The 26,316-nt window shown below is 45.1% G+C and overlaps 1 protein-coding gene across 2 annotated transcripts; it reads left to right on the forward strand.

The window, feature by feature from the left end:
* The first annotated feature begins 7,001 nt into the window (after positions 1-7,001).
* Positions 7,002-26,259, forward strand: EXOSC1 (exosome component 1). 2 transcript variants are annotated; one of them, XM_056530242.1, is made up of 8 exons: positions 7,003-7,098; positions 9,397-9,512; positions 12,595-12,669; positions 13,751-13,839; positions 16,390-16,423; positions 17,010-17,060; positions 23,193-23,277; positions 25,834-26,258. In XM_056530242.1, exons 1-8 carry the CDS (start codon positions 7,071-7,073, stop codon positions 25,938-25,940), a joined length of 585 nt encoding a protein of 194 aa, XP_056386217.1. In that variant the 5' UTR covers positions 7,003-7,070; the 3' UTR covers positions 25,941-26,258. The 2 variants fall into 2 exon arrangements, with proteins under 2 accessions (XP_056386218.1, XP_056386217.1); XM_056530243.1 differs by lacking the exons at positions 13,751-13,839; positions 16,390-16,423 and having other exon boundaries at positions 7,002-7,098; positions 25,834-26,259.
* Positions 26,260-26,316: the final 57 nt, after the last annotated feature.

The raw sequence follows: 26,316 nt of genomic DNA on the forward strand, positions 1-26,316 counted from the left end.
TCTGCTGTAGTGTTTTTTATTTTTTATTTTATTTCTGGCAGTAAGTTAATATCAATGGGATACATACACTCACTGGCCACTTTATTAGGTACTCGCTGCTAGTACCAGCTTGAACCTGCTTTTGCCTTCATTCTTCCTACAAGGTGCTGGAAAGATTCCTCAGAGATTTTGCTCCATATGGACATGATGACATCACACAGTTCCTCCATATGGACATGATGACATCACACAGTTCCTCCATATGGACATGATGACATCACACAGTTCCTCTATATGGACATGATGACATCACACAGTTCCTCTATATGGACATGACATCACACAGTTCCTGCATATGGACATGATGACATCACACAGTTCCTCTATATGGACATGATGACATCACACAGTTCCTCCATATGGACATGATGACATCACACGGTTCCTCCATATGGACATGATGACATCACACAGTTCCTCCATATGGACATGATGACATCACACAGATCCTCCATATGGACAGGATGACATCACACAGTTACTTCATATGGACATGATGACATCACACAGATCCTCCATATGGACAGGATGACATCACACAGTTACTTCATATGGACATGATGACATCACACAGTTCCTCCATATGGACATGATGACATCACACAGTTCCTCCATATGGACATGATGACATCACACACTTCCTCCATATGGACAAGATGACATCACACAGTTGCTGCACATCCATGATGAGAATCTCACACCACATCCCAGCGGTGATCTATAGGATGAGATCTGGTGACTGTGGAGGCCGGTGCCACCCGCTTCCCCAGCTAATAACTCACAATTGCAGCAGGTCTCAGGAGTGAGATCTGGTGCGATCAACAACTGTTGACGTGTCTGACATGTCATAAGTTGTTTTGTAATAAAAGCAATGCTTTAAAGGGGTACTCCGGTGAAAATCTTTTTTTCTTTTAAATCAACTGGTGGCAGAAAGTTAAACATATTTGTAAATTACTTCTATTAAAAATCTTAATCCTTCCAGTATTTATTAGCTACTGAATGCTACAGAGGAAATTCCTTTCTTTTTTGAACACTGATTACATCACGAGCACAGTGCTCTCTGCTGACATCTCTGTCCATTTTAGCAACAATACATAGCAGATGTATGTTAAGGGCAGCATGGTGGCTCAGTGGTTAGCACTACTGCCCTGCAGTGCTGGGGACTTGGGTTCAAATCCCACCAAGGACAACAATAAATAAAGTGTTATTATTCTAATAACGTCAGCAGAGAGAACTGTGCTCGTGATGTCATCATAGAGCATTCCAAAAAGAAAAGAATTTCCTCTGTAGTATTCAGCAACTAATAAGTACAGGAAGGATTATGATTTTTTTAATAAACATATTTGAAAATTACTTCTAACTTTCTGCCACCAGTTGATTTAAAATAAAAAAGGTTTTCACCGGAGTACCCCTTTAACCTCTTAAGGACCAATGACGTTGTGGAACGTCATGGCACCCTGGGCTTTAAGGACCAATGACGTTCCACAACGTCATGGCGTTTTCCGGTCTCTGCCGCTCGCCGGGCAGAGATCGGAACCGGGTGCCTGCTGAAATGCTTCAGCAGGGATCCAGGGCAAACGCCGAGGGGGGCCATGTAGGCCCCCCATGTCGGCGATCGCCGCAAATCGCAAGGGAAATCGCCCTTGCAATCTGCGGCGATACTGGGCTGATCGGGTCTCTGGGACCCGACCGCCCGGTAATTTCGCATGATCCCGGCTGTCACAGACAGCCAGGACCATGCTGGAGGCTAGGAGAGAGGTGGCAAGCCTGCCACCTCCTCCGATCCCCTGCGATCCATCGGTTAACTAACCGACCAATCGCAAGGGGGGGGGGGGGGGGCGGTTACTTCCTCCCGTCCTGCCCGGCACCTTGAAGTCCGGAGAGGATGGGAGGAAGACCGGAGGACGCGGCGGGGGATGGGGGAGTGCTGGGGACCAGCCCCGGTACTTACCTCGTCCCTGAAGACCTGGATCCTGGCGGCGGAGACGGCGGCAGCGGCGACAGGTGAGTTGATCTTCAGCCGTGGTCGGGCCCTTTACAGCAATGCACGTCGCCGTAAAGCGACATGCATTGCTGTAATGGGACCCTGTAAACTACAACTCCCAGCATGCCCAGACAGCCCTTGGCGTCTGGGCATGCTGGGAGTTGCAGTTTTGCAAAAATACACATCCTCAGCATGCCCTCACTGTCCAGGCATGCTTGGAGTTGTAGTTCTGTATCATCTGGCCCTTCAGATATTGCAGAACTACAACTCCCAGCATGCCTGGACAGTTTTGACATACTGGGAGTTGTAGTTTTGCAACATCTGGAAGGGCACAGATTGGGAACCACTGTATTAGTGGTCTGCAACCTGTAGTCCTCCAGATGTTGCAAACTACAACTCCAAGCATGCTGGGAGTTGTAGTTCGGCAACATCTGGCTCTAAAGATGTTGCCGAACTACTTCCAGCATGCCTGAGAATGTTTGGGAGTTGTGGTTTTGCAACATCTGGAGGCACACTGGTTGGGAAACATTGTCTGTTTCCTAACTCAGTGTTTCCCAACCCGTGTGCCTCCAGCTGTTGCAAAACTATAACTACCAGCATGCACTGATGGACTGTGCATGCTGGGAGTTGTGGTTTTGCAACAGCTGGAGGTCCCCCACCCCCCCCTGTGAATGTACAGGGTACACTCACATGGGCAGGGGGCTTACAGTGAGTATCAGGCTGCAAGTTTGCGATGCAGCTCAAACTCGCAGCGGGAAACTTGCTGTAACCCCCCGCCCATGTGACTGTGCCCTAAAAACACTACACTATACTAACACAAAATAAAATAAAAAGTAAAAAACACTACATATACACATACCCCTACACAGCCCCCCGCCCCTCCCCAATAAAAATGAAAGCGTCTGGTACGCCACTGTTTCCAAAATGGAGCCTCCAGCTGTGGCAAAACAACAACTCCCAGTATTTCCGGACAGCCGTTGACTGTCCAAGCATGCTGGGAGTTTTGCAACAGCTGAAGGCACCCTGTTTGGGAATCGCTGGTGTAGAATACCCCTATGTCCACCCTTATGCAAATCCCTAATTCAGGCCTCAAATGCGCATGGCGCTCTCACTTTGGAGCCCTGTCGTATTTCAAGGCAACAGTTTAGGGTCACATATGGGGTATCGCCATACTCGGGAGAAATTGTCTAACAAATTTTGGGGGGCTTTTTCTCCTTTCACCCCTTATGAAAAGGTGAAGTTGGGGGTCTACACCAGCATGTTAGTGTAAAAAAAAAATTTTTTTTACACTAACATGCTGGTGTTGCCCCATACTTTTCATTTTGACAAGAGGTAAAAGGGAAAAAAAAAGCCCCCCAAAATTTGTTATGCAATTTCTCCCGACTACGGAGATACCCCATATGTGGGCGCAAAGTGCTCTGGGGCAGTGAGAATTTACACCCCACTGGTGTCTGACAGATCTTTGGAACAGAATTAAAAATTAAAAATTTTGTACAGCCCACTGTTCCAAAGATCTGACAGACACCAGTGGGGGTAAATGCTCACTGTACCCCTTGTTACATTCCTCAAGGGGTCTAGTTTCCAAAATGGTATGCCATGTGGGGGTTATTTTGCTGTCCTGGGACCATAGGGGCTTTCTAAATGCGACATGCCCCCCGAGCAAAATTTGCTCTCAAAAAGCCAAATATGACTCCTTCTCTTCTGAGCATTGTTGTTCACCCGTAGTGCACTTCAGGTCAACTTATGGGGTACCTCCATACTCAGAAGAGATGGGGTTACAAATTTTGGGGGGGTATTTTCTGCTATTAACCCTTGCAAAAATGTGAAATTTGGGGGGGAAACACACATTTTAGTGAAAAAAATATATATTTTTTTACGTATGCAAAAGTCGTGAAACCCCTGTGGGGTATTAAGGCTCACTTTATTCCTTGTTACGTTCCTCAAGGGGTCTAGTTTCCAAAATGGTATGCCATGTGGGTATTTTTTGCTGTCCTGGCACCATAGGGGCTTCCTAAATGCGACATGCCCCCGAGCAAAATTTGCTCTCAAAAAGCCAAATATCACTCCTTCTCTTCTGAGCATTGTAGTTCACCCGTAGTGCACTTCAGGTCAACTTATGGGGTACCTCCATACTCAGAAGAGATGGGGTTACAAATTTTGGGGGGTATTTTCTGCTATTAACCCTTGCATAAATGTGAAATTTGGGGGGAAACACACATTTTTGTGAAATTTTTTAAACTTTTGTTTACATATGCAAAAGTCGTGAAACACCTGTGGGGTATTAAGGCTCACTTTATTCCTTGTTACATTCCTCAAGGGGTCTAGTTTCCAAAATGGTATGCCATGTGGGTATTTTTTCCTGTTATGGCACCATAGGGGCTTCCTAAATGCAACATGCCCCCCAAAAACCATTTCAGAAAAACGTACTCTCCAAATTCCCCTTGTCGCTCCTTCCCTTCTGAGCCCTCTACTGCGCCCGCCGTACAATTTACATAGACATATGAGGTATGTGCTTACTCAAGAGAAATTGGGCTACAAATATAAGTATACATTTTCTCCTTTTACCCCTTGTAAAAATTCAAAAATTGGGTCTACAAGAACATTCAAGTGTAAAAAATGAAGATTGTGAATTTTCTCCTTCACTTTGCTGCTATTCCTGTGAAACACCTAAAGGGTTAAAACGCTGACTGAATGTCATTTTGAATACTTTGGGGGGTGCAATTTTTATAATGGGGTCATTTATGGGGTATTTCTAAGATGAAGACCCTTCAAATCCACTTCAAACCTGAACTGGTCCCTGAAAAATTGTGATTTTGGAAATTTTGTGAAAAATTGGAAAATTGCTGCTGAATTTTGAAGCCCTCTGGTGTCTTCCAAAAGTAAAAACTCGTAAATTTTATGATGCAAACATAAAGTAGACATATTGTATATGTGAATAAAAAAAAAATTATTTGGAATATCCATTTTCCTTACAAGCAGAGAGCTTCAAAGTTAGAAAAATGCAAAATTTTCAATTTTTTCATCAAATTTTGGAATTTTTCACTAAGAAACGATGCAAGTATCGACAAAATTTTACCAATAACATAAAGTAGAATATGTCATGAAAAAACAATCTCGGAATCAGAATGATAAGTAAAAGCGTCTTAGAGTTATTAATGCTTAAAGTGACAGTGTTCAGATGTTCAAAAAACGCTCTGGTCCTAAGGTGTAAAATGGCCTGGTCCTTAAGGGGTTAAAGGGGTATTCCAGGATTTTTGGTTCTTTGAATGTAAGACACTGGCAGCAAAGTTAGTCTAGTTACTAATATTTTGTGTTTGGCGACTAATATCAAATTTCTTTTTTCCCGGTTCATTTTATGAAGCCTACAAAATCAGTATTGTCTTGGACCTTTCCCAGTTTGCTGTGCAGCCCGAGACAATATATCACAAGTCAGGTGCTGAATGGGGGCTTGGCTGCTCTGTCTGTTGTGTGTGAAGCCCCCTGATGATGTTACCGGCGTACATGTGCGTGCATTCCTCATCACAGAGATACACAGCTTGTGAGTCGGGATGTTAGGCAAGTCATGTGATCAAAGGGAGCGTGGCTGTGCTGCAATGGGTGGGGTGACCGATGTGTGGAAGGAAAATAAGTCACCTCCCACCTTGAAACAAAGGATCCTGGGAATTGTAGTCGGAGGGAGGCCACAGAAGCAGGAAGTAGTCAGTTACCCCCCCAAAAAAAGCCAGCAGCGTGATGGGGGACTTAGGACACGGCCATTTACCACCGACACAAGCACAGATCCTTGGTAAACATATCAATTACTGTATGACAATACTAAAGTCACCTTATGTTGGTTAACCCCTTTAAATAACCTTTTTGTTCCCATTCTGATGGTTAGTTTGAAGTTCAAGGAAGTTGTCCTGACCATGTCTACATGCCTAAATGCATTGAGTTCCTGCCATGCGATTGGCTGATTAGCTGTTAACAAGCAAATAAACAGGTGTACCCAATTAAGAGTAGGGTCACACGTTGCGCATCCGCAGCGTATTTGACGCTGTAGATGCTCTACTGACCGTCTCTCGAGTGTGCCTCCTGTTTTGTCTGCTTGTAGTCGCAATCCGCCGCCATGAGCAGACACACAGTGATCTGCGAGTTGCCGTGCGCATGCACAGCGTAGCAGCGTGCTTAAAAATATCATGGCTGCTCTTGGCCTAGTTCAGAGAGCAGGGGGAGCTACTGCTATGCCTGCGAGCACACTGCGCATGCTGAAAAAGAAATGCGTTAATTAGTTGCGTTAACAATAACTAACCACAACGTGTGAACACATCCTAAATAGATTCAAATAATTGACTTTCCTGCCCAAATCCGCTCATATTTTAGCAGAAATCTCAGATGTTTACCATTGTTTTAACCCTTTCAATACATCAGGGATGTCTGCTGCTAAATCGGAATGTAACATCTGTATTTTGCCACTGGATCGCTACATATATAAATAAAACTTATAGATTTGTTCATACGGCACTATTTAACATATATGTTTAATGTCTTCAAAACTGATGCATAAAGAAAAGATTCAGTTTACATTTGACTTATATAAGAAAAAAAAAAGCATCTCAACATACTTGTTCTTGCGTGACACAATAGCGCAGGCGACTACGCATTTAAATACAGAAATATTGGACTGAAAATTTTGACAATTTCTGTGCAAACCTGTAATTTTTTTTTTTAGCAAAAGCAGAACATTTGTTTAAAAAAATGATATAAAATGCTAAAAGTAAAAAAATAAAAAAAGAACCCAATGTTATATCCTCAGTACTAGGGGGGAACTCTGGCCCCATGAACAGAAAACTCAGCTTGGTAAGTATTTGAACACACACACGCACTGTTACAAAGTTTTCTGGATCTCTTTCCCTTATTAAAGATGGCCGCAACCGGTCTTAAGGGGATTGTCCCTGCTGATTGGCTCGTTAACTTCGCACAGCGTCCAATAGGCAGCGAGTCACGTGCTACCCCATCTTCCAATTACAGCGCGACTTCCGGCGAATGTGCGGATCCTCACGTGGTTAGGATGGCGCCTGCTCGGTGTTGTGTTCCTGGTGAGTACGGAGACGTTTATGATTAACCTGGGGAACTACAAGTCCCAGTATACGGCGTGAGGCATTATAGGTTATTTATTTTTTCAACCTGTGTTTCACTGTCCGGTGCAAAACCACAACTCTCAGCATGCCCTGACAGCCGTAGTATTGCATTAGGTTTAAAACCCACTGGCTAACGTAGGAAATACCCCTTTAAAGATCTCTGCTGGCTGTCAGTGAATGGAAACTTTCCTATCTACAGACCTAATCCAGCTGACAGCTGAGGATTTGTTACAATTGCATCCAGTCTAATCAATCCTCATGAGCTGAACATCCCGGACTTCAGGTGGCTACAAATTACCGATACATTGTAGCAAAATGCCAGAATTCATAGGCTGTCCGGGCATGCTGGGAGTTGTAGTTTTGAAACAGCTGGAGGCGCACTGGTTGGGAAACACCGCACTAGACTCCGGTTGAGCACTCATTGAGCTGACAGCTTTTAGTCATGATGCCCCTATACATATGCATGCTCGGTCGGTCTGAGCATGCATACAATCACATTGGGGGGAGAGTAGAGAAAGTGTGGGAGTAATGGATAGGAGCCAGGACTCAACGCTAATTCTGAACGTCGGCGATTATGCTGTTGTCCGGCATTAACCCTTTAGATTACTGTATCTAAAAGTGTAAAAGGCATCTGCCGGCTAGCGCAGGGGGCTGATCTGGACCACACCAGTGCAAACACAGGGTCCCGATAGTAAAATAAAACCTATATAAATTTGGGATCTTTGTAATCGTATAGACCAATTGTCTCCAAACTGCAGACCTCCAGAAGTTGCAAAACTACAACTCCCAGCATGCCCGGACAGCCAACGGCTGTCCGGGCATGCTGGGAGTTGTAGTTTTGCAACATCTGGAGGTCCGCAGGTTGGAGACCCCTGGTATAGAGACATTGTCCCTCATTTACTACTGCAAACACGACATGTTATGTCAGGTCGTGTGCCAGATTGAGACGCATTGCGCCAGAATTGAAAAAAAAAAAAACTCCTGACTCTCCATTTTATGGAGAAACCTGAAAAAGGGGCATGGCCTTCGGGAAAAGGGGGTGTGGTCACATAAAAAGGGGCGTGTTCCTGACATTTTCACAAAAAAGCAACATATTTACTAAGGTTTCCACAGAAGATAAGGTGGATTTGAGCCGAGGAAAACCCGACAGATCAGCACGTGCAAAAAAAAAAAAAAATTAAAAAAATAAATGATGTAGGGAAACCTTAGTAAATATCATGGAAAATAAATTGTAGGGAATTAAAACCCACAAAGAAACCTACACAACACTCTTAGTAAATAAGGGCCAATGTGTCATTTTATCCTTAAAGGGGTACTCCGCCCCTAGACATCTTATCCCCTATCCAAAGGATAGGGGATAAGATGTCTGGTCGCGGGGGGGTTTCCGGGCCGGCGCTGCGGCATCCTGAACACGGAAGCTTGGAGCTTCCATGTTAGTGATGTCATTTCGCGCCCTCTCCAATCATGTCTTTGTATGTACGAGCCATCATGCCCCCTTCCATAGACATGAATGGAGGGGGCGCCACAGCTGCGATCGCCTGGAATGGGGATAAGAACCCCTTTTTAAATGCCACTGTTAACAAACATGTGGGTTTTGGTATTTTTTTGTCAATTTTGCCTCCACAAATAAATATATATATATATATATATATATATATATATATATATATATATATATAACATTTTTATTTTTTTATATTTTTTTTATTATAATTTTTTTGTTTCACTGTAGATTTTGTGGTAAAATGATTGATGTAATTACAAAGTATAATTGTTGCTGCAAAAAACAAGCCTCATGGGTCTATAGGTGGATGCGTTGAGAGATGAGCGAACTTACAGTAAATTCGATTCGTCACGAACTTCTCAGCTCGGCAGTTGATTACTTTTCCTGCATAAATTAGTTCAGCTTTCAGGTGCTCCCGTGGGCTGGAAAAGGTGGATACAGTCCTAGGAAAGAGTCGACTAGAACTGTATCCACCTTTTCCAGGCCACCGGAGCACCGGAAAGCTGAACTAATTTATGCAGGAAAAGTCATCAACTGCCGAGCCGAGAAGTTTGTGACAAATTGAATTTACTGTAAGTTCGCTCATCTCTAGATGCGTTAAAAGCATTATGGCTATTTGAAGGCGAGCAAAAATTAAAAATTGCTGCGCCCTCAAGTGATAGTTTTATTTATTTTTATTGAGAGGGTGGAATGTGGCTAGGGGGTTTATCATTAAAATAAGCCTTTTATTAATAGATGTGCTCCTCTTCTAGGGGAACGGCTCTGCAGTTTGGAGGATTGTGCCCCCGGCTACGGAACCTACTGCAAACATGGCTACATCTTCTCCTCACTGTCCGGATACGTGGTTAAGAAAAGTGACAATGGATTGGTAAAGAATCGTCATGTATTCTGGGATCTCTATGGGATTTTATAGAAATGGTGGCCACATGCCGACACCCCTGTCCTGTGTTGTTGGGAGGGATCTTTTGCGCAGAGCGCTAATGGTTTAGAGCCGTCCATTATCCGTTCTCATGAAATCTGTGATTGTCCTTTTGAAGACATTTGCCCTCATTTACTAACAGGATCCCGACACTTTTTGTCGGGTTTTGCGCCAGAATCTGGTGCACAACCCGACAAAAAGGGGTGTTTTTCCCGACAAAAGGGGCATGTTCCCGAAAAAAAAAGAAAAAACACTGAGTGTGAAGAAAACTCACAGGAAAACCTGTGAGTTTTGCTTCACAGAATACCGACAGCTCTGAGCTGTCGGTAAATTCCACAAAACTGAGTGAATCCTGCTACAGGGTCTGTTCCATGTTGGGGGTAGTAGTACAGGGGCTGAGGGATTGATCGCACCGGGTCTCACTTCTGAGACCCGATCAGATGTTATTAAGCAGGGGAGCGGGCGGCATGTTCCGATCCCCTGCAATGTACTGTATACTTTCATTTTTAAATTCCCCACCAGGAGCCCTGAATGGCCGGGACCGAGGAGCCAATCAGGGCTCCTGGCAGAGTTTTAATATAGAAGCGCTGTGGTGGGCAAAGATGTATAGAATCGCTGGGGGGTATATATCTGGCCTCTCCAGCGTTTCTATATATCTTTCCCCCTACTGCGCTATATCAAACTTAGCGCCCGCTGCGCTTGAATAAATGTACTTCCCCCCCCCCCCAGTGATATTATATATCCATACTGACCCCCGCTGCACATATACTGACCCCCTCTGTGCATATTTATTTATAAATGACCCCCAGCTGCACATATTAATATTCATGCTCTCCCTCCCCTGGCTGCCAATGAATGAAAACTCTATTAGCGGCAAATGTTGGCCCACCGCTATGAATGACAAGTAAGCTATTAGGAGCAGCAGTGCGAGCCTCCCTGCACTGCTTTACTTGTCATTCATAGCGGTGAGCCGGCATTTGTATATGTATGATGTGAGGGTCAGACATACTGTATATCCATATGTCTGACCCCCACAGCATGATATGCAGCTGCTGCCCGCTATGAATGACTAACTCTTAGCAGCGTGAGCGGGCAGCAGCCTTCCGCTCCGCCGCTAATAGAGTTTTCATTCATTGGCAGCCAGGGGAGGGAGAGCATGAATATTAATATGCGCAGCTGGGGGTCAGTATATATATATATATATATATAAATATGCGCAGAGGGGGTCAGTATATGTGCAGCGGGGGTCAGTATAGATATACAATAGCGCTGGGGGGGGCAGTACATTTATTCAAGCGCAGCGGCCACTAAGTTTGATATAGCGCAGTAGGGGGAAAGATATATAGAAATGCTGGAGGGGCCAGATATATACCCCCCCCCCCAGCGATTCTATACATCTTTGCCCACCACAGCGCTTCTATATTAAAACTCTGCCAGGAGCCCTGATTGGCTCCTCGGTCCCGGAATTTAAAAATGAAAGTTTACAGTACATTGCAGGGGATCGGAACATGCCGCCCACTCCCCTGCTTAATAACATTTGATTGGATCGGGTCTCAGAAGTGAGACCCGTTGCGATCAATCCCTCAGCCCCTCTACTACTACCCCCAACATGGAACAGACCCTGTTCCATGATGGGGGTAGTAGTACAAGCACCTAATGTAGTCAGAATTTGCAGATACTTTTTTTTCTGTCGCACAGAATACATTTTGTGCGACAGAAAAAAAAACCTGCGACAGAAAGAAAGGGAAATTGGGCGTCAGATTAGTAAATAGCATCAGAAAAAAAAGAGTAAAAGACTTGCAAAAACACAAACCGACACTCCACTCGTAAATGAGGGCCATTTTATTTCTATAAGACAGTAAAGCTCTCTTAGGGTGAGTTCACATGTACATAATCAGCTGCTGGTTTTCGGCAGTAGAAATTCCCTTTGCTGGAAACCCATAGTTGTTTATGTACATATGAACATACGTGTACACTTCTTTGTTCTCTTCTTTGTGCTGCAATGATGTAAAGTTGGCGCTTTCTGACATTTATTATCAGGGATACGTTTTAAATGAATGTCATTTAAATGTCAGGTTTTTTTTTAAGTTATTTTTTTCTTTATAAAGGGGAAAAGGGGAGTATTTCCAGGTTTTATTAGAGGAAGGACTTTTTAATATAAAAAAAATCTATTATTTAAACTTATTGAAAAGGGGGTAACTTTTATTAGGCAAGGGAATATATAAATATATATATATTTTCACTATTTTTTAAGTCCCCATAGGAGACTATTACATGCATTCTGTAGATTGCATACACTGATCAATGCTATGCCATTGCACAGCATTGATCAGTGTTATCGGTGCTCCTATACTACTGCCTGCCATGGCTGGCTGCAGTATAGGAGTGACGATCGGACAGCATGGAGCACGGTAAGGGACCTTCGGCCTTCCTATCAGCTGATCGGGACACCGCTTGATAGCGATCAGCATCCATGAGATAACCGGCAGTTAATTTCAGGACTTATGGACGCAGCGATGAACTGTGATCGTGGCGTCTAAAGGGTTAATGCCGGACATCACCTCGATCGAAGATGTTCAGCATTAGTCATAGGCCCCCACTGTGACGCGCGCTGCATAGTTCAGTAGCGCGCACAGGACACCTCTGTAATACCTGCCGGTGGGGGTCCTGGCAGCATTCGGATTAGTCCACGTGCTCGTGTAAATGTCCAGTGTCGGTATCGGGACATCCCTATTTATTATTATACCATTTCTGGGCGTAGATGATACTGGGACTGCATGGATGCCGGCAAATTTCAAAGTGGATCAGTTTTTTTCATATCTGTGGCAGCAAGTATTGTATAACATTGCTTACTCCAGTGTCTTCCAAATGGCGTGCCTCCAGCTGTTGCAAAACTACAACTCCCAGCATGCCCGGACAGCCTTTGACACGCTGTTTGGAAACCAGTGGCTTATTCTGTGACAAATACCCACAGTGCTGTTACTTAGTGGTTCGCTACCAGCGTGGTCACTGGCTTTTGTTCTTTCTGTAGATGCCAGTGATCTCCGTAGTGAGAGATACAGGCTCCAATCTTCTGCCTGATGTCGGCTCCATCGTGACCTGTAAGGTAAGTGGTGTCAGTGGGGGAGATTTATCAAAACCTGTGCAGAGGAAGAGTGGTGCAGTTGCCCATAGCAACCAATCAGATTGCTTCTTTCATTTTCCACAGGCCTCTTTAGAGGCCTGTGGAAAATGAAAGAAGCAATCTGATTGGTTGCTATGGGCAACTGCACCACTCTTCCTCTGCACAGGTTTTGATAAATCTCCCTCAGTGTTCTTCTATGCGAGGCTTAGATTTGCCGTTTTGTGATAAATTGATCTGTATATTCAACATGGTTTGCACGCTATGCCCGGCAAAGTATGAAATCTGCAGTTCTGCATGTTTTCTTTTCTGCTACACGTAGACCGGTTGCTGTGGGTTTGCGATGTAGAATCTGCACCATAAATCCACAACAAATCTACCGCCTGTGAACATGGACTTAAAGGGGTACTCCATGGCTAAGCATCTTATGCCTCATCCAAAGAATAGGGGATAATATGTCTGATCGCTGAAGGTCCGGCCGCTAGGACCCTCCGTGATCTCCAGGCTGGTGACCGCTTGGAGCTTCCGTGTTCCTGATGTCATGCCACACCCCCTCCATTCATGTCTATGGGAGGGGGCGTGACGGCTAGTACATACCAGTCACACCTCCTTTTATAGGCATGAATGGAGGGGGTGTGACAGATGTGGTCACCCGTCATCCAGCACGGAGCGAAGTTCATGCACTCGATGACCAGAGTGCCGCGCCGGAGATTGCGGGGGGTCCCAGCGGCCACACCCCTGCTATCGGACATCTTATCCACTATTTTTTGGAAAGGGCAGTGTTTTCCAACCAGTGTGCCTCCAGGTGTTGCATAACTACAACTCCCAGCATGCCTGGGCAGCCTTTGGCTGTCAGGGCATGCTGGGAGTTATAGTTATGCAACATCTGGAGGCACTGGTTGGGAAACACTGGGTTAGCGGATAAGATGTTTAGCAGTGGAGTACCCCTTTAAGTGTAGTTGATGTCACCTGCAAATTGCAGTAATACTGAAATTCACTTTTGGAAAAAGTAAGTAATTGATTTGTTTTTCTAAAGCATTTTTACCCCCCTCCTCCTTATTTGCAGGTGATAAGTATTAACCCAAGATTTGCTAAAGTTCAGATCATGTATGTTGGTGCAACTGCACTCAAAAACATGTTCAGAGGCACAATCAGGTACGACTGAGTTCTATATTCACCAATGCAAGTTCTTTTTTTTGGCTTTCCTGCTTTTAGACTGCTCTGTGTATGCCCAATCTAAAGGGGGGGTTGCACACTAAAATTGCCTAGATTTATTTTTTTTATTTTACTAATTTGAGTCAAGATACTGAAACTTTTTCATTTTTTTTTCCTAATCTGTTGCTATTTTATTAATTTTTTTTGTATTTTTTTTTTTACGTCATTAAGGTGGCAGCCATCTTGCCTGAGGGGTTTTTAACAGTGTTCGGACATGTATTTTACATTAGGACATAGGCCACAATAGACAGTACCTGTTCAGTGTACATGAATGGGAAAGGCTTCTGGGCATACTCTCTTACCTTTAGGGCTCGACCACAATGTTGACATTCCGCTGGCAGAAATCTGCATGCAGCAGAGTCCCATTGTTCTCAGCTGGTGGAAAGTACGTTCATCCAAAAATTAACATGTACATTTTTTGGGCAGAATTCTGCCAGACTGCATTGTCTATGAGACGACGCATGTCCATGGGGTCCTACTGCTGATGACTTTGGCCGAGCATGCTGCAAGCAGTCATTCAGTTGGCCGGCTGACTGTCTGCAGTGTGAATGAGCCCTTACAGAGGTCATTTTAACAGGGATTTGGGGGGGGGGGGGGGGGGCAGAGCTTCAGCTATTGTGAAGATCCTGTCTTATCTATCTGCTGGTGTCGCCATTCACTATAATTTTTGTACTGATCACTTTCCAGCAGCCTCCTCCTAATCTCATACAGAACAGGAAGTTTCAGCTTAGTTTTAAGCCTAGTGGACAAAATGGAAACAGCAAGATTTCAGGATTATTTTAAAATATAGTTAGGAAAATTGGAACAATCATCATTCAGAAATTCTTTAAAAATAAAATGGTCAAATGGTCTGGACTAGCACTTCTCTGTGCTCACTCCTGTCCTATAAGACTCCTGTCAGCAACCAGAGAGGAGGGGGTTACAGAGCAGCCTGTAGTAATTGGATAAAGACACAGCACAGCAGACTCTGGGAGGAAGTTAATGCAGGGCGTGTGAGGGTGGGCTCAGTGCTTGCCTTGGACACACCCCTTCCCAGTTCACTGCCCCCATCATGATAAACCACTCCCTGCCTTTTATTTTTATTTTTTATTTTTCTACCTTGATATTTGTTCTTTATTTTTTGCTCAGTCTCAGTCAGATTCACAGACTGGGAAGGGGCGTTCCCCAGCAGACGTGGCATCATCTGAAGCCAAACAGGGGAGAACTTCCTCCCTCACTCTGCTGCACACAGCCCAGAGCAGTTCAGTGTGAGAATATTTATGATTGGCTAAGGCTGCACAGCCCCCTCTCAGCACTCCAGACTGCATTTCCTGCTTTTAAACTTCTGCCAGGCCAGCAGGAGTCCAAAGTCAGTGCAAGAGATGGGGGGGGGGGGGGGGGGGGGGAAATGTGCTGTGGACAAGTAGGGAGACATCTAATGGCAGCTTTTTTAAACACAAAACACAGAAAACTCTTTAAAAAATAAAATAAATAAAAATAAAGTACATTAGAAAGATGTGAATTCAACTTGAGAAAAAACAGACCTGGTCGCACATCCACAACATGCACCTTGATCTAATGCTTCTCAGCAACATTTATTAAACTAACAGGTCATTAGTGTACTTTATGGTCATGAAGTGCAAGCCCCTTAGCCACATCACAGAGACCTGTAAGTAATGGGTCCCTAGCATAAAATGGCGCAGCACTGATCGGCGATCACCACCGCCCCAATACCAGTGCCTACAGGTCGAATGACCCACTGGCAGAGCAGTCCCAATGCCACTCAAACCAGTCCCTGGTCCATGCCTTGGGGTGGCGCAGCACAGGGGCTAGTTTGAGTGTCATTGGGGCTGCTCTGCTAGTTGGGTCGTTTCCCCCTTGTGGGCACTGGTGTTGGGGCAGTGGTGGTCGCCACTCAGTGCTGCGCCATTTTATGCTAGGGATGTTAGGGACCCACTACTTACAGATGGCCGTGACGTGGCTAGCGGGCTTGCACTTCATGACCATAAAGTACACTAACAACGTGTTCGTTTAATAAATGTTGCTGAGAAACATTAGATCATTGTGCATGTTGTGGATGTGCGACCAGGTCTGTTTTCTTCTCTAGTGGAATTCGCATTAGAAAGATGTTTTATTTACCATAAGGAGTGCAATAGCAAAAATAAGTTTTAATGATAGTGCCCATTTAAAGCCACATTGCACTTTCCTGTAAAGAACCATAGGTGTCTATTAAAATACCAGGAACGCCCATTGGTTGCAGTTAGTGCCCAGGGATGTGGCACAAAACGCACCTAGGACCTCTGTGAACATTTAGCTTTGGAAAACAACATTATTAGCAAAAAAGCACTGGCCTTTCAGTTTATGAATAAACCTGTCTTGGCTTGGTAGACAAGCTGGGACTTGTAGTTGCTCCTATTGTGCAAGTTTGTGTTATATATTAGTATTAGTATTTTAGTAGTTTAGTATTATCATTTTATTATTAATTATTATTATTATTTTTTCCATGTATAGAAGAGAAGACATCCGAGCAACAGAGAAGGATAAGGTATTACACAAAACAAATCTTTATAGGCGAACACTGTGGTTAGTTATTGAAACAACGCACCATTAAAAGGGGTTTCCCTAGAAGTGCTGGCATAGTCCTGATCAGCAGTGGGGTCTGAGAGCCGGGAACCTCCAGGATTCTCCTAATTGAAGACTGCCTCATCTACTTGAATGGAGCTGTGGTGGTGTCATTCCATTACACCAGTGTTTCCCAACCAGGGTGCCTCCAGCTGTTGCAAAACTACAACTCCCAGCATGCCCGGACAGCCAACGGCTGTCCGGGCATGCTGGGAGTTGTAGTTTTGCAACAGCTGGGGGCATACTGGTTGGGAAACACTGTGTTACACTATGGATGGCTGTTCATGAAAAGGCCGAAGTGTCTGATTTTTTCCTTCATTCTCTGGATCTGTGGACGCTGAAACCCTGCACTGATCATAATGTTTTGGTATTTTCTATCCAAAATGCCAGGACATAATATAATATCACTAATAATCTGACCCTTATTTTATTGATTCTTACTTGGTCCATATAGTCTACATGATGTAGAGTATATATTTCTAACTTATGTTCTTGATTGTCTTTTCCAGGTTGAAGTTTACAAAAGTGTTCGACCAGGAGACATAGTTGTTGCAAAAGTTGTATCCTTATATTAGCAATAATTATAGTAGGATTCTGAAGATTTTGTTTATTGCTTTGGTGAAGTTTTATATAACTTCATTTAAAATTGTAATTTTTGTGATTATTACTTTTAGGTTGAGTGGTAGCAGTAAGAGCAGACACCGTGCTCGCTACTGCCACCTGTGTTTGCGAGGGGGAATTGCAGGACTTCTCATGGTCCCTGATTACAAATCCTCCTCTTGTGTATTATATATTCAAATGCATTAGGATATACAAAACACTGGGGAAGGCTAGCGCTAGTGACAGACAGCCTTTCCCAGTGTGGTAGGTATTCTAATGCATTTGAGCCTCCCCCATTTGGTTGGGGAGGCTCTGTTTCGGTAGAACATTAGGGGCAGCAGAGAGTCTTGTGTTGGTTCTTACTGAACCATTTAATGTATAAATGTAAATATCACAAGTTCATACAAATTTTTTTTTTACATTTTTTTATTTATTTTTAAGTAAGGAACTTATATTACAGTAAGTAATTTTTAACCTTATTGAAACAATGGACACATTTTTCCCCTGGAATACCCCTTGAAAAAGGGGGTTCAGAGACTACAAAACTTATGGTCTGTCTTGGTGTTTTTCAACCAGTGTCCTGTTACCCCCTGCTTTGTGACGATCTGTACTGGCAATTGACATTGTTGTAGACCTATCCTATTCCCTAAGCAATGCCACTTTGGAAGGTATAGTAGTAGTGTGGAGTAGCAAATGTTTGCAAATCCATATGATTCATGCTATAATTTTAGCAAAAAATAAATAAAATAAAGTGGGCCTCTAACCTGCCTTAGGGTGCGGTGCTTTCACACCACGTTTTGAAGATACGGGAACCGGATTTAGCTGAGGGGAGTGAAAACCTGGCGCACCCGTATCCCAGCCGGCCTGTATCTCATTCATTTCAATGAGCTGACCGGAGAAATTCTTCCTTGCTTTATTACCGCATTTTACATATATATTGTATTTCAGAAAGTGGGAGATAGCCAAGAGATAGCCCAGGTCAAACGGATCCATCCTCAAAGTATCATAGAGAGGCTTCTGGGATCCATGACCTACAGTAGGAGATCAGTCCAAGGAAGGCATGTAAAGCCTTGCGTCTTGCTGGTACAGGGATATCCTGTATGGGTTGAATTCTGTCTTGAGTAAGGTGTGAGGTGCAGTGGCCAAGGAACACAACTAAGGTGGAACACCACTGAAGTTTCTGTTTTGAGGCTTTGCAGCCTTGGTCAGCTAGGTAACAGAGGAGACATTTAGAATGTTTTTCTGCACATGAGGTCCTCAGCACATAAAAGATCATCCACATAGATAAGTACCACGGATGGGTTCTGTTCTTGCCAGGTGGATAGTATGAGAGTCTTGGCTTTAGAAAACTGGCTGGGTGAATTTTGGGCTCCTTGGGGCATGACAGTCCAAGTGTACTGCTGTCCTTTGTGGGTGAAGGTGAATAAATACCAGCATCTGGGATCCAAAGGTATGCTAAATAAAGCATTGCTGAGGTCGACAACAGTCAAATACTTTGCAGTAGGGGGAACCCTTGACAGCAGAGTATGGGGATTGGGAACAATAGTGGTGTCTAGTACTGTGGCTTCATTCAGGGCTCTAAGATCTTGTACCATCCTGTACTTCTCAGGTTCCCCTTTGGCAGTCTTTTTTTCTTGACCGGGAATAAGGGCGTGTTTCAGGGAGAAGTACATGGTGTGAGAGCCCCATTGCTGACCAGTGTCTGGACTTGTTTAGAGAGAGCCTCAGATTGGCAATCTTAAGTGGGTAATGGGGTTTTCTAGGCAGTGGGGCTCCTGGCTTGAGAGTGACCATGACAGGTGGGACCTTAAGTTTGCCAATGTCTTCTGGACCAGTTGACCAGAGACTTACTGGTATACAAGCAAGTACATCTGATGGGATTGTGGAGGTGGGAGTTTAATGGAGAGCCAACATAATCGGGATAAGCATAGAGCAGAGACATCCTCAATCTCCAGAGGGGATAAGATGGATATAGTTCCATCTTTGCTAAATTTAATGGAGGCTTGGAGTCTGGACAGAACGTCTGCTCCTAACAGGTTAAGTGGACAAGTGTACAACTATAAATCTGGCCAGTAAGTGGGGGAAGTTGACTGCATAGAGGCTTTGTGAAGGGATTAGTCTGGGGTACACCATCAACCCCTACACATGACACATCTATATTTGAGAGTAAAGACTCAGTTGGCAGGTCTTGGGCCCTAATTAACCTGTGTTTGTAAGAAAGGTTGTAAGGTGTCCTTCAATGGGTAGTGTCACTTTAGCCAGTGGGCCATCCATGCTGGTTGAGGATACTGCCATAGAAGGTGAGAGACAGGTAGGTCTTTGCCCTTGGTTTGGGGAGTATCCAGAGGGCTCTTGAGTACCATGTGGGCCATTGGGTTGTTGGTAATTGGCCAAGTATTGACCTTGTGGGGGTCCAGATCTCCTTGGGGATCTGCAGTCACGTTTATAGTGGCCAGGCTTGTGGCAGTTGTAGCAGACTACAGGTTGGCGCTGTCCTGGCGGTTGGTGGGGAGATCCCCAGTCATCATAAGAGGGGCAGGTTTCTTGGTGAGAATGTGGCTAGATTGTAAACCTTTTGCCACTAAGAGTAGGGTATCAAGTGTCAGCACTCTGTATTCTGGGCATGATAGAACAAGGCCCTTCTTTACCGGGTCTTTTAGGCCATTGACAAAAGCAGAGGATAACATTTGTGAATGTGATTTTTCTTGGATGAGTCAAATCCAAGATCATGAAAGAGTTGCTTGAGTCTGGTATTTTTTATCAGATTCACCTTTGTCCTGGATAATATCATGGACACAAGTTGCTTGATCTGCTAATCTGTCTTGGGCCCATTTTAATAGGAGCTCACAGAAGTAGGTGTATGACCAGTAGGTAGTTTCCTCAGGGTAAATTCCTTTCTGGAGATGCGGTTCCATAATTAGTCAGTAAGCATCACCAGCCTTAATCTGACATAGGCTCTGTAGATCCTTAAATGAAGCAGAGTAAGATTGTTTGATTTCCCTGATCCTACGGTAAAAGGGCATTGGTTGTTTATCTGGGTTAGGGAGTTGAGATACAACGGTAGCTGCTTGGGATGGGTTAAAAGTAACATACATAGTAGGGGCATCAGGAGGGGCATTGCCCTGTGCATGTCCATCAAGCTGCATCAGAATATAGTAGGTATTTCAGATGGGGGTCTCTGAAGAGCTGGCTGGATTAAAGGGTGACATGCAGAAGCGACCGGGTGTAATCAGGTCTACCTGCTGCTTGGGACGGGTCACAGGTGCTTGAGCACCTTCTATGAGGGCAACCCCCGGAGTGGAAGCGTAGCCGCCCACTAGCGGTGGCTACATTAGGGCTGGTTCTATCCCTTCGGTACATTGGTACATTGGTCTTGTTGTCCTCTGAGAATTGCTCCCCTTCCTCCCCCCCCAATAACAGAGAAAGGGAGGATGGATGTAGGAGGAACATGGTAGGAGCCATCAGGATTAAGCACAGGATACATGGGAGTAGGCCTTCCAGGTTTAGCAAGATGGCTGCATGGGGTGGGGCAGGAAGTAGGGGGAAGTAAGAGTATTGGGTGTCCCAAGATGGCTCCCATTGGGCGGAAGTGGGAGTACCCATACTTCCGGGTATGCCAAGATGGCCGCCAGTTCAGGATACAGAAGGGGCAGGTGTTTTCAGGTCATTACTGGGGGGCAGAAACTGGGTGTGGCCTATGACACTTATCTCACCAGGGGGCGTTCTGGGCACCACAATTAAAGCGTATCCACCCTAGTTTGTGGCTGACTTAAAACATTGATGTGTGTTGGGGGCATTTCATCAGCATTAAGGGTGCATTCCCACGTGGCGTATTTTGCTGCGTATTTGCTGCATATTTGGTGCTGCGTATTTTCCTACCCATTGACTTCAACAGGGAAAATAAAATACGCAGCAGCAAATACGCCGTGTGGGAACGTACCCTTAGACATTTATCGTACACACATACCTTCTTATCCTCCTGTTCTATTTCTTGTTCTAACCAATTATCAACTTATAATCCTTTCGTCTCTCTGAGAATTTTCCGCCATATTTTTGGCTGCAACCTTCCTCCCATTACTGGTTGCATATCACATATTTTCAACAGTTTACTCAACTTTTTCACATTTTCTTGACTCGCTTTCTGCCACCAGATTACATGCTAAAATCCCTCTCTCCGGCTTCACCTGTTTCTGTCCCATCCTTACTTTGGACCTCCCATTAGGAGCCCAAACAGATCTGCTGTTATATTCTACTCTTCCGTCTCGCAGTCCTCTGGCTGTTCTTGGTGGCAGACGCACCTAACCGGCTCACTCCCCTCCTCTCCTGCTTTACCTTCTATTTCTTCCAAAGACAGTCCCTGCTCCCAATCCTCTATTGGAAAATGTCTAAAAACCACTAACTCTTTCAACTCTGGTATAATTTTGTGACGTCCCAACAATTCACTTGGATAACCTGGGCTAATCACTTTAAAGGGGTGCTCCACATTTGGAACAAACTGTTCCGAACTCTGGCGCCGGGAGCTCGTGATGTCATAGCCCTGCCCCCTCATGATGTCACACCCCGCCCCCTCAATGCAAGTCTATGGGAGGGGGCGTGACATCGTCACACCCCCTCCCCATAGACTTGAATTGAGGGGGTGGGGTGTGACATCATGAGGGGCGGGGCTATGATGTCACACTCTCCTGGCTCATGCATTCGGAACATTTTTTTTCCAAACGCTGAGCAGCGGAATACCCCTTTAAGCAATCTCCAACCCACATCTGAAACTAACATTAATCCACAGAAACAATTTGGACATGACTTGACATAACACATATACAGATAAAATACAATATACTCAATAGGACAAGTCGCAGAGATGTCTTATCAGAGAAATCCCGTGCGCGCTCGTTCCAGAGACACTAACTATACACTGTCTCTATTCAACTACTGGCGTCCTGCAAAATTCGCTAATATCTTCTCTCACAGACTATTAGCCTTATCTGGGCACCTTGACTACTATATAGTAGTGCTGGGCGGTATACCAGTATGAACCGGATACAGTTTGTTTTTTCTCCCACGGTATGGATTTTTGCCCATACCGCTATACTGGTCGGGCCCCTCCCCCACCCTCTGAGTCAATAAAAAAAATTAAACTTACCCATAATGGGGGTGGTCTGGGCCATCCATCCTTCCTGTAGTGTCTGGCGGCATTCCGGGTGGAGGGTGAACCGGTCCGGGCTGTCCTTCTCCGGGGGTCCTCTTCTCCACTCCGGGCAGGCTCCGGCCTAGTACGCTGCATAGACGCTGCTACGCCATGTCGTCAGGTGCGTCGCTGCGCACGGACATCACTGCGCAGCGGCGTCTATGCAGCGTTACTAGGCCGGAGCCTGCCCGGAGTGGAGAAGAGGACCCCCGGAGAAGGACAGCCCGGACCGGTTCACCCTCCACTCGGAATGCCGCCGGACACTACAGGAAGGATGGATGGCCCGGACCACCCTCCCCGGACGGTCCCTGCAGCAACTGGGAAGGTGAGTCAGGGTTCTGGGATGGCCAGGGTCTGTATAATATACTATACCTACAGTAGTCTCTCCAGCTGTTGAGGCCCTCCAGCTGTTGCAAAACTACAACTCCCAGCATGCCCGGACAGCCAACGGCTGTCCGGGCATGCTGGGAGTAGTAGTTTTGCAACAGCTGGAGGCACCCCTAGTTGGGAAACACTGACCTATACTATACACTACTATATAGTCCAACATGCTGGGAGTTGTAGTTTTGCAACAGCTGGAGGCTGTAGGGTTGTTTGTTACATCTATTTAAAAGGGTACTCCACTGCCCCAGTGTTCAGATCATTTAGTTCCAAAAGCCCATTTAGTTCCGCTACGCCACCTCAATGCAAGTCTCAATGTAAAAAAAAAAAAAAATACCGTGATACTCCTTTTTGGTCATATCGCCCAGCACTACTATATAGTGACTCTCGCCCACATGTTATAGTCGGAGCGCAGCTATTTGTTAATGGGCTGATAAGGATCAAGGTACTGCAAATGTATGAACCTGATACAACCTCAAGGTACATGTTCTGTAATGTTGTTACCGCTTCCTTATATCTCGTGTAGATATCTTTAGGAGACGCCCAGTCTAACTATTTGTTGACAACGGCGGAGAATGAATTGGGAGTTGTGGTTGCACATAGTGAAGCAGGTGAGTGGGAATGGGTGTACGGCCTGGAATGGTTCTGTACATACCGTGGACTATAGAAACTCCGGACACTGCAGGTTTTCATAGTTCTGTAATACAACATGTATAGGTCCATACAGGCGCTGATTGTGTCACTCATGTTAACATATAGCGGGAGATTTATCAAAACCTGTGCAGAGGAACAGTTGACCAGTTGCCCATAGCAACCAATCAGATCGCTGCTTTCATTTTTAAAAAGGCCTCTGAAAAATGAAAGAAGCGATCTGATTGGTTGCTATGGGCAACTGGTCAACTTTCTCTCTGTACAGGTTTTGATAAATCTCCCCCCATAAAACTTTGTTTTTACCCCCATACCATACAAGTTTGCCCCAGCTGGTAGACATTCATTATTAGAAGTGGTATATGACCTTTTCTTTGGCCCCATTCACATAAGAAATGAACGGCATTAAAGGGGTACTCCGCTGCGTTTGCAATAAACTGTTACGAATGCTGGAGTCGGCAGCTTGTGACGTCATCAATGCAAGTCTAAGGGAGGGGGCGTGACGGCTGCCACGCCCCCTCCTATAGACTTGTATTGAGGGGGTGGGGGGTGACATCAAGAGGGGGCGGGGCTATGATGTCACGCGCTCCCGGCGCCAACTTCAGCGTTTGGAACAAACTGTTTCGAGCTCTGGAGCCGGCGCCGGGAGCTCGTGATGTCATAGCCCCGCCCCCTCAGTACAAGTCTATGGTAGGGGGTGTGACGGCTGTGGTGCATGACATCATGAGGGGGTGGGGCTATGACTTTACGAGCTCTCGGCTCCAGCGTTCAAAACAGTTTGTTCCAAACGCTGAGAAACAGAGTACCCCTTTTAAGAACTATTTTATACCTATTTTTTTATATATTGATTTATTTTATTCTTTTGTGTCCTTTCTGGTTGTTGGAGAGCAAGGCTCTGTTCACAATGTGTCAATTTTGTCGCACAATGATTTTTTTTTTTCCCGTTTCACAGTAGATTTTTGGGCAAAATGACTGATGTCATTACAAAGTAGAATTGGTGGCGCAAAAAATAAGTAATCATATGGATTTTTAGGTGCAAAATTGAAAGAGTTATGATTTTTTTTAAAGGCAAGGAGCAAAAAATGAAAATGCAAAAACAGAAAAACCCTCGGTCCTTAAGGGGTTAAATGGGCACTGTAAGATCTATAAACTTTTTATGTTTATAATAATGAAAATTAAAGACCTTTTGTAATATGGTTATTTAAAAAGTTTTGAATATTTAATAAAGAAAATGGCTCCTGGAAATCCCACCACTAAGGGTCCAGCACCCCCAACCCATCAGGAGAGCAAATGGTGAGAAGCAAGTGGCAGCGTTCGTTAACCCCCGGTTTTTAGTGATCTTAGTCTCACAGCTAGTGCTGGGCGGTATACCGGTATGAACCGGATACCGTTTTTTTTTTTTCTCTCCCACGGTATGGATTTTTGCCCATACCGCTATACCGGTCGGGCCCCTCCCCCACCTTCCGAGTCAGTAAAAAAAATTAAACTTACCCGTAATGGGGGGGGGGGGGGGTCCAGGCCATCCATCCTTCCTGTAGTGTCCGGCGGCATTCCGGGTGGAGGGTGAACCGGTCCGGACTGTCCTTCTCCGGGGGTCCTCTTCTCCACTCCGGGCAGGCTCCGGCCTAGTAAGCTGCATAGACGCCGTGACTTCAGGTGCGTCGCTGCGCACGGATGTCACTGCGCAGCGGCGTCTATACAGCGTTACTAGGCCGGAGCCTGCCCGGAGTGGAGAAGAGGACCCCCGGAGAAGGACAGCCCGGACCGGTTCACCCTCCACCTGAAATGCCGCCGGACACTGCAGGAAGGATGGATGGCCCGGACCACCCTCCCCGGGCGGTCACTGCAGCAACTGGGAAGGTGAGTCAGGGTTCTGGGATGGACAGGGGTCTGTATAATATACTATACCTACAGTAGGCCCTCCAGCTGTTGCAAAACGACAACTCCCAGCATGCCCGGACAGCCAACGGCTGTCCGGGCATGCTGGGAGTAGTAGTTTTGCAACTGCTGGAGGCACCCCTAGTTGGGAAACACTGACCTATACTATACACTACTATACAGTCCAACATGCTGGGAGTTGTAGTTTTGCAACAGCTGGAGGCTGTAGGGTTGTTTGTTACATCTATTTAAAAGGGTACCCCACTGCCCCAGTGTTCAGATCATTTAGTTCCAAAAGCCCATTTAGTTCCGCTACGCCTCCTCAATGCAAGTCTCAATGTAAAAAAAAAAAAAAATACCGTGATACTCATTTTTGGTCATATCGCCCAGCACTACTCACAGCCCCATAGACCTTATAAAGGAGCAGCGAGACAAAGATCACTGAAAGCCGCTTCTCGCTTGTTCTCCTGATCAGCGGGGGTCTTGGCACAGAAACCCAAACCGAACCAAACTTTTGAGGTTTCCATAAAACATTTCAATAGTTGTTTTTTTTTTTTATTGACAGGGACACTTTACAGTTTAAAATACCTTTTAAGTTACCCAGACCAAACAGTTAATATGCTTTTTGTCCTCTTACGCAGGGGCGACCATGGTGCCCATCAGCTGGTGTGAGATGCAGTGTCCGAAGACTCACATGAAAGAACCGCGGAAGGTGGCACGAGTGCAGCCAGAGTTCCTACAAACATAATAATAAAGCCATCCCTCTGTGTGCTTGTATGGACAGTCGCAGTATTTCGCCACCATGTGGTTTCGTCACTTGTATATTTGTCTTTTACTTGCAGCAGATGAAAGTTATCGCAATCTGCATTCTATTTCTTTGCCTATGGAAATATTTTGAAATGTCTTATTTACAGCAAAATGTTTTATCCCTTTTAGGCTGTTTTATTGTTATATTTTATAGAGCTGACATGACTTTGAGGTCGTATACAGCAGGGGTTCTAACGAGATGAGCGAACTTACAGTAAATTCGATTCGTCACGAACTTCTCGGCTCGGCAGTTGATGCCTTATCCTGCATAAATTAGTTCAGCTTTCCGGTGCTCCGGTGGGCTGGAAAAGGTGGAT

Source organism: Hyla sarda, chromosome 7, assembly GCF_029499605.1.
Source record: "Hyla sarda isolate aHylSar1 chromosome 7, aHylSar1.hap1, whole genome shotgun sequence".
NCBI classification, from domain to species: domain Eukaryota; kingdom Metazoa; phylum Chordata; class Amphibia; order Anura; family Hylidae; genus Hyla; species Hyla sarda.